This window comes from Marmota monax, unplaced genomic scaffold (genome assembly GCF_021218885.2).
Source record: "Marmota monax isolate L192 unplaced genomic scaffold, Marmota_monax_Labrador192_F-V1.1 WCK01_AAM20220418_F8-fsc00078, whole genome shotgun sequence".
In the NCBI taxonomy this organism is placed as follows: Eukaryota; Metazoa; Chordata; class Mammalia; order Rodentia; family Sciuridae; genus Marmota; species Marmota monax.
Genome location: NW_026694865.1, coordinates 8311593 through 8324307, shown reverse-complemented (window position 1 = coordinate 8324307; position 12715 = coordinate 8311593). Strand labels below are relative to the sequence as shown.

Below are 12715 nucleotides of genomic sequence, written 5' to 3'. Positions count from 1 at the left end.
TATACCACAAAGGTATACACCCAAAGCCCACCTTCTCCAGTCCTACCCTACCTGCATTCAGTTACCACTCAGTTAATCCCCATGAGGGGATTAATTCGCTGATTGGGTTAAGGCTGTCATAACCACGCTCCTTATATCAGAATAAAGTATTTTAAGAAATACAGAACAATCTTATGTAGGCTTCAAGTTTCCTTCAATGGTAAGTATAGTACACACCACACCAGGAAATTGGTACAATATACAGAACTTATATACAGAGATTATCAGTGAGCTCAGAATTCACTTATTTGCATGTGTGCCTTGTTCTCTACAGTGTTATGTATGTGGATTTGTGTAACTATTGCCACAATCAAGACACAGACCTCATCACCACAAGAATCCTTCTGATACCTTTCAGGGCTGTGCACACTTCTCTTACCTCTCCATCCTTGACACTGTGCCTCCCCTCATCCCTGGGAACCACACTTCTGTCTCTGTCTCTGTAACTGTGCTATTTCAAGAATGTTATATAAATGAAGTAATATAGTATGTGATCTTTTGAAATTATAATCCAAGTTGTAATGTTTGTCTCTAGTCCATCTTTTGTTACTGAATTGTTACTGTGGTATGGGCATACCAGAATTTATTTAACCATTCATCAAAGGACATCTAGGTTATTTCAATTTGGGGTTATTATGACTCAAGTTGATATGAATGTTTATGTCTAGGTGTTTGTGTATATGTAAGCGTTCATTTTTCTGGGATAATGCTTGAGAGTCCAATTTCTGGACCATATGGTAGATACATGTTTAGCTTTGTAAGAAACTACCAAACTGTTTTCCAACATGACTATACTATTTTACATTCTTTTCCTTTTACTGTTTTTTTTTGTTGTTGTTGTTGTTTTTGTTGTTTGTTTGTTTTTTAGCTACTTGGGATTAAACCCTGGAGTACTACTCTACCACTGAGTTACATCTCCAGTCCTTTTTATGTTTTATTTTGAAACAGTATATTTCTAAGTTGCACAGCTGGCTTTGTACTCGGGGTCCTCCTGCCTCAGCTTCCAAAGTCACTGGGATTACAGGCCTGTGCTACCATACCTGGCCTGTTTTACCTTTTTACCAGCAGTACATGAATCGTCCAGTTTCTTTGCATCTTTTCCATCATTGGATATCATATATTTTTTTTTGTTTCAGCCACTCTGACAGTGTTGAATGCTATATCATTGTGACTTTAATTTGTGTTTCTCTTATGGCTAATGACTTTTGACTATCTATTCATATGCTTGTTCACTGTCTCTTTTATATCCTCTTCAGTAAAATGCTAGTTCATGTTTTTTGCCTGTTTCTAATTAGATTGCTTGAAGTTCTTTTACTGTTAGGTTTTAGGAGTTCTTTATTTGTTCTGCGTCCAAATTCTTGTTACATGTGTTACTTGCAAATTTTTTCTCCCAGTCTACATGTAGTCTTTTCATCCTCTTAACAAGGTCTTTTGCAGAGCAAAAGTTCGTAGTTTTGATGAGGTATATTTTATCAATTTTTATTTTCTTTCAGTTTTATGACTAAGAACTCATTGTGTAGCCCTAAGTTCTAAAATTTTTTCTCCTGTTTCCTCTGAAAATTTTTGTTGTTGTTGTTTTACATTTTGCATGTAAGTCCTTGATTCATTTTGAGTTAGTTCTATACAAGGTGTGGGGTTTAGGTCAGGGTGCATCTTTTGGCCTGTGGATGTCCTATTGGTCTAGCACCATTTGTTGAAAGAGCTTTCCTTTCTCCATTGAAATGCTCTTGCATCACTTCAAAACTCGCTTGAACACATTCGTGTGGGTCAGGTTCTTGGTTCTCTGTTCTGCTCTATTGATCTCTCTCTCTATCCCTTGGCAACTACCACACTGTGTTGATCCCTATAGCTGTGTAGTTGGCCTTGACATAGGTAGAGTGATTCCCTTTACTTTTCTTTTTCAAATTGGTTTAGCACTCCTTTCCATATATATTCTGGAATAAGTGTTCATAGCTACAAAAACTCTTGCTGGAATTTTGATAGAAATTGCATTAAATTTATAGATAAACTTGAAGAGAACTGTAATTTTTTGATGACTCTTTCAATCTGTGAGCATGATATTAGGTCCTCCTTTGATTTTTTTCAAAAAATGTTTTGAAATTTTCAGCATACATATCCTGTATGTGTTACATTATACAAAAAAAATCACTGAATTATTAGAGGTATTGCTAACTTCAGTAAATTAGTCAACTAAATAGATAAGACATGTCAACCACATGAATTAAACCCTTAGTGTATGTTTCTAAAAATGAGCACAACCATTTAGAGTGTATGATAAAAAGATCATATGCAGAATAGCACTCCCCCAACATTGTCTGCCTAGGAATAATGATTTTTTAAAGCTTAAATAACAGATCTCTCTGACCTCAGATTAAACATAGCAGTTTGAACATAGCATAACAGAATATTGTGAAGGAGCTTCATTGACATATTTGGAAATAAATTAGAAGTGAGTGTTCTAGCTTCTCATGCATGACTTTTATAGGCTTCTGTTAGAAACTCTAAGTCCATGGAATTACAATTTGCTAAACCATTAAATACTGATATCGAATGTACTTAACTATACCATGGCCCTGAGAATAGTGGTAGATATTCTGAGATGACTACTTAATATGTTTCTGGCTGCTTGCATCCTGTTTTTTCTATGTCCATGAACACTTTGTCTTGAGTTCAGTGTTGAACTTTGTTGTTATAATAGGAGTATTCATATCCCGTGGGAGTGGGGAAGACCAGCCCAGAATCCAGGAAGGCAATATCCACCCTTGTGAGAAATTGCAGAATCTTAGTGATCTTCAGGGATCTACCTGCCCTCTCTAAATCTCATCTCTTCATCCAAAGATGGGAATGTTGGTTCCTTGTGGGGTTCTTGTGAAGACTGAGCTAATGTGTGTGAACAGATGTGGTACCTGGAACATGATGATACTTGATAAACTTCACCCTCCCTCCATCTTCCAAATCCCTGCCCCAAAGTCTCTTGACTTCCTAATTGATTTTTAATATCCATGAATGTAGATCAGTGGATGGCAAACTTTTTCTGTTATGGCCAAATAATAAACATCTTGGGCTTTGTCACCCATACTACTCACCCTGAGGAAAGCAGTTTGGAAGCAGCTGTAGGCAATATGGTAATGATTGGGCCTGGTTATATTAGGATAAAGCTTTATGTGTGGACTCTGCAATTTGAATTTCATGTAATTTTCATGTATCTGAAAATATTCCTCTTGATTTTTTAAAATTTTAACATGGAAAATTCATTCTAAACTATCAAGTCTTTTGGGGGAAAAAAAAGAAAAGAAAAGGCAATAAGCTGCATTTAGCATTAGCAGTAGTTTTCCCACTTTGGTTTAGAGATTATCTATAGACTATATTATGAGTCCACAAAGAACAGCATTAGGCAACAGTATTCTCAGTGTCTCAGTGTCTAAAATAATGTGCTTCAAAAACAGTCCTGGTTTTGGATCCTGGCTTTTCCACTTAATAGTTTGAGCTTAGATAAATGGCCTTTCCTTCCATCTCTAAGCCTATTTGTACACCTTTGAAGTTGTGGCTTTTTATGAGGTTTAATAAGATACTATAGAAATGGGGACTGTCTCATTAAAGATGTCAATAAGAGGAATCTGTACACATCTACATTCTTCCTCTTTCATCAACTAATGGATTTCATCATGATCTGCTAAACTGAAACCCCTTAAGCCAAGGTAAGGCATTTCCCATGATCTGCATAGGACTGTTTGATTCCAGAAAGGGTAACCCTTGTGTAATACTTTTTACTTCCTCATTTGCCTTTAACATGTCCCTGCAGTCCTACTTGAGGTGAGACTCCTGAGGAGCCAACCCTATTCTGTCCTGAACTGTGAAAGTATCATAGAGCACAGCTCTCAGAGAATCTCAGAATTTCACAATGGATTGCCAGTCATTTTTAGAAAGGGAAATGACTATTAAACAGACTTTAACACACAGTTTTGTGCTTAGGACAGCTAGTCCATTCTCCGTGCCCCTTAAAGGGAAAAGCATACTGATGACAAAGCAAAATACACAAGCCAGTCTGTTGGTGCTAAGCCAACACAGAACTCCAGTGAGCTTGGTGGGATCGTGGGGAGGACCCTGTGGGCTTAGGCTATGTTGAAGTGAGTGGGGAGAGGCCAGGCAGGCCAGACTTAGCCCAACAGCATCCCTTCGCCCAATCTGGAATCTCAGATGTGAGGCACAAGTGACACAAGAATCAGTCTGTCTCTGTACCTGTGACAGGAACCAGCTGACAGGCCAACTGCTTCACAGTTGGCCCCCAGCACTGAGCCTATAGTATTGAGGTTGAGAAATGTCTGAAAGAAGAGAGGGCTGAGCTTAATAACAGATGCTGTCTCACCTTGGTAGAATGCCTACTTTCTCTTGCCTCTGAGTTTTGCAAGTTAAAGTCATTTTCAAAACCAAACCAACCTAATCAGGATCCACTCTACAGAGAAACAACTAAATCGCTGGCAAAAATCACAGCTGCAGTCTGAGTGTATGTGTGTCAGGATATGAGATACATGAGTCTTCCCTGGAGCCAGCCTTAGCTTGCTCTTATCTCTTGGAGATAAAGGATGCTTGTCTGTGCAAGATGAAGGTTGGAAAGGGGTGGGGCTGGGGGGGTGCTGACATCTGAGACATAAGAAGGATGACAGAGCCTAATTACCTTGTGGCCCTCTCCTGACATCTCTGCCACTGAGGATCTAAAGCAGGTCTCTGCACTGGGGAAGACCTTACAGTGCTGTCCCAACTCTGAGATATTTTCTATTTTATCTTTCTCTAGCTGCTCTGTGTTTTGTGGGTAGACACTAAAATAATTGTATCCCTTGGTGGTGGTCTCTGTTGCCAGTTTCTATGTTTTTTGAATTCTCTATATCCCCTTTCCCAGTTGTGACCTGTTGACACAATGTCCACTGTAAATTGCTTGTCCACTGTGGCTTCCTGTCTAAGGCTAGAATGATCTTGAAAAGCATTAAGGCAATCCATCAGGAGTCCTGTTCCCTCACTTGGCAGAGGTGCAGATGGAAAAGGATAACAACTCTGGACCATAGTTCATCTTTGATCCCTTCCTTTGTCCCAGCAGCTGGGCTTGTGCCAAACCTGTGTGAATTAGCTGCCTAGCACCTTTACAACCTAAATCTCTGTGTAGCTCCTGAAGCCACATTGAATAACTGGCCCCATCTGCATTGCATTGATTTTACCCCTTGTGGAACTGGCCTCTTTAAAAGAATATGACTCTTCTTGGTGTTTTTTAAGGACTTGAGGCTCATACAGTGCTGCATTCCCCTCCTCAGATACCACACAGGTTCCTGATGCCATCGGGTCCTCCTAGGAGGAAGCTGGAGGTGTTCTGTGGCCATTGTGTGAGGGTTCATGCAATGTCCACTGAGGGGGTGGGGGTGGATTTCAGCCTTTTCTCTTTTTACTTTCATCATGAAGACAGTATTCTGTGGTGGAAAGTCTACTTTTTGAAGTGAGAGATGTTTTTGAGCTACTCAAATTTGTGTTCAGTTTGTGCCTTTAACACTTGGCATTGTCAGTCTTAGAGGAATTAATATTGTCTTTTCATTTGCAAAAGGAAAAATGATGATTATACCTACCAACCTCTTGGAGATGCTCTGAAGTAGTGGCTAATAAGTATTTATTAGTGAGCTCCAGCCCTGTTTTAGGTGCGGTGCCCAGTGCTGGAGTGGGGACACACACCCACATATACATATTTCATTTATGCAAATATGTACATGTTCCTCTGAGAACACCAGTTTAGGCGTTGCTAGGTTTCAGCAACTATTACTTGAAAAGTTTTTACTAAAAATACATATATTAAGCAAAGTCTGAAAATAAGGAAAAGCATAAGAAAATAAATACAAATCATATGACATAATTGTTGCCCTTGCTTTTTCATATACTGTACATAAACCTATTTTAAAATTTTTATTTCACACAGGATTGGGCCATGTATACTGTTTTGATTTATGTATTGTGAATCATTTATTTCCATGAAGTTGGTTGTTTTGCTACAAAATAATTTTTAATAGTGGAGTAATATGTTATCTGGATAGAACATAATTCATAAAGCCTGTATTATTGAAAACTAGGGGTTTTCCCCTCTAGTTTTTCACTTTAATAAACTCTGCATGAGTTTCTTGTTGCATAATTGTTACATTTATAAATTTTTTAAAAGAAAGAAACTCCTAAAGGCAAGCTATATGAGAAGTAGGAACATTTTTAAGGTTTTGCACAGATATTTACACATTTTCTTCCAAAGGCTTTGCTATCAGTCAGTATGGTCGCCCTTCATATCTTCCTCAATTCCAAAAATTCATTCTTTTAAAAACTCTTTTGGAAGAGTATAAAATTATGGCATTTGCAGGTAAATGGATGGAGTTAGAGAATATAATGCTAAGTGAAGTTAACCAATCCCAAAAAAACAAATGGGGAATGTTTTCTCTGATTTAAGGATGCTGATTCATAATGTGGTTGGGGTTAGGGGTCATGGAGGATTAGATGAACTTTAGATATGGCAAAGGGGAGGAAGGGGAAGGCAGGGTGCGTGGGGGTAGGAAAGATGGTGGAATGAGATGGACATCATTACCCTAAGTACATGTTTGAAGACACGAATGGTGTGACTCTACTTTGTATACAACCAGAGATATGAAAAATTGTGCTCTATATGTGTACATGAATTGAAATGCATTCTTCTGTCATATATAACAAATTAAATTTTTTTTAAAAAGAATTTCATATTTCTCTTGGTTCAAAGTAATTTTGGGAATGATAAAACACCACTGTGATTTGTTCTGTTTCTTTCAATCTTTATTCTTACAGGGTATAAAGTAATGGTAAAAAGGAGAACACTATTGCTATATTGCCTGAATTCTTTGCTTAGCTCTGCTGCTTATTATTTGTGTGACCTTGGGAACATTATTTAATCTGTGACTCATTTTCCTTATCTTTAAAATGAGACCTGTGATACTACCATTTTAATGAGAATTAAAGGGTTTGAGATAGTGGGGGAAAAAACTTTTCTTGACATAAATAATATTTTATTTGCTTATGTCATTTTAAATGCATTTTCTGTTCATATTCTTCAATAGTTATTTTTGTTGATTCATAAGAACTTTGGTCAGTATATTATCTTTTACTATTATATTTGTTGCAAATATTTATTCTCCAGTAGTTTGCTCTTTACTCTTTTCTTATAGAGAGGTTTCTTTCCTTTTCTTCTGTTTTTTCTGTTCTTCCTTCATCCCTCCCTGTCTCCCCAAATTGTCTCTCTCTGACTTTAAGATGTATCAAAGTCTGTATGTTTTGAGTTGAAACTATTAATCTTTTCTTTAGTCACTTCTTATTTTGGTAATTTTGCTAGAAAGCCATTTCTCACCCAGAAATAACAAAAATACCCACCTTATATTCTTCCTAAATTATTCATTCATTTTGAATTGGTTTTGGCCTGAGTATGAATAGGGAGCCATCCTTTCAATAGACATTATTATATCCAAAAAACTATTAAAACTAATCATTAAAGATTATTTAAGAACATCTTTAATTTTAAGAACATTTTTAGTTCTGTCCTTTCTTTCTGACATAGTCTATTTGGGAGTAACCCACCTGCACAAGCATCTCTTCCCAGGAAACATGCCTTTGAGGATCACTCCAATCTTCTAGTGTCTCTGTTTTCACTTCTGTCCTTCAATTTGGTAGATTATTCACCTGGCCTCAGAATCTTTTTTTCCAACAGCCCTGCTTGTTTCAAACACCACATATGTGGAGCGACCACAGATAAAATCTGATGCGTTCAAAGAAAGAGCACTGATGCTTGGTCTCTCCCATTTCAGGAAAAGATGAAAGGCAAGAACAAGCTGGTGCCTCGCTTGCTGGGAATCACCAAGGACTCTGTGATGCGCGTAGACGAGAAGACCAAGGAGGTGCTGCAGGAGTGGCCTCTCACCACGGTCAAGCGCTGGGCCGCCTCACCCAAGAGCTTCACACTGGTAGGACTGGCAGGCAACGTGGGGGCTGACGTGGCCTTGGGCAATATTGTGGTACAGGAGAGAGACCAGATCCTAGCCCAGTGGGTTTCTCTGGCCTTAGAGAGTCAGCATGGAGAGAGGAAGATGGTGCCAGTCCATGGGCAGGGAGGAGACTGATGCAGAAGTAAGACAGGTATGACGAAGACTGGGTTTCTTTGGCTTCTGCTTCCTCTCTGGTGTCTTACCTAAGGCCTCCCCTAGTTCAATATCTAGAGGAGCCTCTCACCAAGAGGATTCTTAACTGTGTACTATGGATCCCTTGCACATCCTGAAAGGGAACTTCTAACCCTCTAAAGCCCACACATCAAACATTCCTAAGAACTGTGATATAGTGCTAAGGTGAGTTTTCCCAGCCTTCCTAGAAACAGTACAGAGTACATAGTGGAAACAACATAGATTTGGAGTAATATTAAAGCTCCAAATTGTCATCTCCTAGCTTTATGGCCCTGTTCAACATCTCTCTGAGTCTTAATTTCTTCCAATATAAAATGGGAATAGTAATACCTACTTCATAAAGTTCTAGCATTAAACAAGAAGATGATGATAAAATTCATGGGAAATGGGGAGAAGGTGTTTGTTTCAGCCCTTTGGCCTCTAAATTCCTTCTCCCAACTTTAGTATTTGCTGTGAGGGGAGTATAATGTGAAGTCTTCTAGGGCCAAATTTTCATGCGAAACTTGATAGGGCGGGTGTTTTGTAAGGACAACCGAACAATAAGGATTATCAAAAAGTGCTGGAATTTGTCATTTCTTCAGACCCCCTGACATCTTTGGTGAGCACTTGAAATATCAATTTGCCATCTAGTCAAGATCTCATATGACATTTTTTAAAAGGTATAAGGAGGAGTTTGGGAGGAGTAGTTACTTAAATTGATGATTGATTGATATGATCATGCCAGTTGAAAAGAACCTTCAGAAACTCCACCTCTTTCTCTAGTCAGTAGCAGCTGTGCCCGCGTGATTTTTATAATTGGGTATTCATACGAAGAGAGTCACATCCTCATATTCCATGATGGGAAGTCATGGATTATTGCTAAGAAAATCAATATGAGCATGTGATTTAGAAATACTAGAAGAAACTGCCTAAAGACTTGATTTCCTTTGGGGTGGGGGGTGCGGCAGAAAGTAAAGGTGGAGATGGAGCAGGGGACAATTATCTTTTGTTATATAACTTTTAATATTGGTTTTTAAAAACTGGGTCTAAGCAAAAATAAATAAAACTGAGAAATAGCTATGATAATAGTAACTACCTTAAACAAAAGAGATAATGAATGTCAATATTTTTATTAAAGTATAAAGTTGGGTTAATGCTTGCAATATATATTTCTTTCATTCCTACTTCTAGCTTTTATTTAATTTCCTAGTGTTTGGAGATTTTCCTGTTGTCTCTTTCTATTATAGATTTCCAGTTTGGTTCTTTTATGGTCCATTGTTTGGAGATTTCCCTGTTGTCTTTCTATTATTCATTTTTAGTTTGATTCCATTATGGTCAGAGAACATAGTCAGTATGATTTTAATTTTTTTTAGCATTAAGATTTGTTTTATATCCCAGTGTATGATTGTGCTTGGTAAATGTGGTATGAGTGCCTGGAAGGAGTGCATGCTCAGCTGTTGTTGGTAAAGTAAATGTCAATCAGATCCCCACGAGCTGACAGTGGCTCATCCATCTTCTACATCTTTGTTAATTTTCTGTCTAGCAATTCAATCATTTTCTAAAAGTGAAGGTCTTGGGTTTTTCTGTTTCTTTTCCACTTCCAGCAGTTTTTGCCTCATGTATTTTGAAGCTTTGATATATGATGACTGTTCATTTAAGATTCCTGTGTCCTTCTAATGGAGAGATTGTTTTATCATTATGTAATATCCTTTTGTTCTAGTAATTTTACGTGCTGAAGTCTGTTGTATCTGATATTAATAGAGCCAGTCATGCTTCTTTTAGTGTTTGTATGATCTGTCTATTTCTATCCTTTCATATACTGTTATATTTGAACCAAGTTGCTTGTAGAGTTGTTTTTTCTTTTTAATCCATTCTGTCAATCTCTTGTCTTTTAAATTACATTTAAGATAATTATTGACATGTTAGGAGTTAAGTCTATCATTTTATAATTTTTTTCTGTCTGCCTCCTTTATTTCTTTTTTCTCGTCTTCCGGTGGGTTATTGAAACACTTCTAAAACTCCCGTTTTGAATTATTGTTTTTAGCACACCACTTTACATAGTGTTTTTCATAGGTTTTCAAGATATTGCCACATATGCACATGAAATTAATTGCAGCCTGCTGGTACTGATGTTTTACCTGTTCCAGTGAAATGTAGAAGCCTTGTTTCAATGTAGGTCTCTTCACCTTCCCCACCTTTTGAATAAAATTATTTGCATATTTCACCTATATACATTAAACACCAGATCAGATGGTGTTATAAGTTAAGCTTTCAAACAAAGAAACACTTGAGGGAAGGATAGTCTATTACATCTATTTTTATTCCTCTTGCTATTCTTGTTTCAGAGTTCCCAGCCTCCTCCTATTGTCAGGTGCTCTGCATTTGGAGTACACTGTGAGCCCCTCCTTAAGGGTAGGTCCTGGCAGCAGACTCGGTTTTTCCCTCTGCAAAAGCTTTCATTTCCTTCTCGTTTGCCAGATCCAGAATTTGGGATTTTCAGTTCTTTCAGCACTTAAAAAAATAAAATTAAATAAAAATTTAAAAAACACTACTTTTTTCTCACCTCTGTTTCCAGATGAAAAGTAGAAGTTGCTGTTTGTTTATGGATAATAGGTTATATTTCTCTAGCTGCTTTTAAACTTTTTAAATTTTATTTCCAGTTTTCAGAATTGTTGGTGCAGATCTCTCAGGGTTTATTCAATGTGGAGTTCACTGTGCTTCTTGAATTTGCAGTTTTATGTACTTGGTTAATTTGGGGAAGCCATTATTTCTTTAAAATTTCTTGTCCCACATTATCTTGTTCTTTTACTCTGATGATATTAATGTTAAATGCTTTGTTGTTCATCCCCTAGGATCCTGAAGCTGTTAGTTTTTTAGTTCATTTTCTTTATTGTTGAGATTAACTAAATTCTATTGGTCTATTTTCAAGTTTACTGATTCTGTCCTCTGTCATCTGTATACTACTATGTGTTCTGTCCTGTGAGTTTTTTTTTAATTTGGGAAGTTCTATAATTTCCACATTTAATTCTTTGTTATGACTCTGTTTTTGTTTGTGTGTGTGTGTATTGAATGCATGTTTCTTTTCACTTGTTTCCAGAGAGTGTATACTTGGGCATTAAAGCATGGCTATCTTAAAATTCTTATCAGATACTTCTAATATCAGAGTTCTTTCAGTTATTGGCATTAGTTGTGTCTTCTCATTCACACATGGTCATCGTAGTCCTCATTATGAATAGTGATGTTTTTATTACATCCTAGACATCTTGACTTGTATGTCAGGAGTCTATGATGTTACTTCAATCTTGCTGGAATAGGCAGCCACCTGGTCAGGTTTGCTGTGTGCTGCTCTGGCCTCTTCTGTAGGCTTCTGTCATAGTGCCGATTTTCCTCCTCCTGAGTGAGCCCTTGCCATACCATCCTGGATGGCTTTGTTCTTTGTTCAGTGACCTATGCTGGGGAGAGAGAAGCCAATGGGTCCAAGTCTCTTTGTGCCCTGGGTGGAAAGCAGGGAGAAGGGCTTCACTGCATTCACTGCTGCAAGAGGATCAGACTACTCACCTGCCTGGGTTGCGGAACAGAGCTAGGGATGGTCTGGGTTTTCACTGCTGCTCTGCAGTTGCTGGTGAGCACCAGCCCAGGTCCTCTACATGGCACTGTGGCTCCTGGATAAGTGTCTGTTGGGTTTCCCTTCTCCTGGTCCCTCAACCAAAGAGAACATGGTTTTCAGAAGTTAACTGTTGGAGGTTCTCATTTTCCAGCCTCTCTAGCTCCCAGTTGTGGGGGTACATGGGACATAAAACAAAACCTGAGAACCAGCCACATTGGGACTCCTCAAGTCCTGAGGCCTCCAGCCACTTTACCTTTCCAGTTTCCAGAACCCTTTTACCATTGTTAAATTTTAGGGATTTACTTAGAGGGGAGTTATGGGGAAAAGTCGATCTGTGTCATGCTGCTCTGGAACTCGATCCTCTGAGGCTTTAAAGTGCTTGATAGATCTGATGTAGCCATGTTTCTTCTACTGCTGTTTTTTCCAGGACTTTGGGGAGTATCAGGAAAGCTACTATTCAGTACAAACCACGGAGGGAGAACAAATATCTCAGCTGATTGCAGGATACATTGACATCATCCTCAAAAAGGTATTTCGTATTGATGCAGATTGGAAAAGCAAAGCTGCTTCATCAAAAGGCTCAGTTTAGATGATGTAGCTAGCTTGAAAAAATCACTTGTTTGAAACACTTGATTCATTAATTTAATATTTGACATTAGAATTGCATTAATAAGACATCTTTGACCTTGAGATCCTATGGTTTTACTGCTGCAACATTTATATAAGGTCAGGTTTTGGTCACCGGCCTTTACAGAAACCCAAACTGAGGGGGTAAAGTATTCTGGGTTTTCATGAGACATTTTTGTTTCATTCTTAATAAATGTAATGGGACTAAATGTCATAGTGGTGTACAGAAAAAAAAACAGATTTCTTAAGG

At 38.0% G+C, this 12715-nt stretch overlaps 1 protein-coding gene across 7 annotated transcripts in view; it reads left to right on the top strand.

Moving 5' to 3' along the window:
• The window catches only part of Tln2 (talin 2), a 400739-nt gene that overhangs the window by 255937 nt on the left and 132087 nt on the right, over nt 1–12715 (top strand). For all 7 annotated transcript variants that reach the window (XM_058573295.1, XM_058573296.1, XM_046426521.1 and 4 more), the window contains 2 exons: nt 7884–8039; nt 12266–12367. In XM_058573295.1, coding sequence (XP_058429278.1) covers nt 7884–8039; nt 12266–12367 — 258 coding nt within the window. The remainder of the gene's footprint in view (nt 1–7883; nt 8040–12265; nt 12368–12715) is intronic.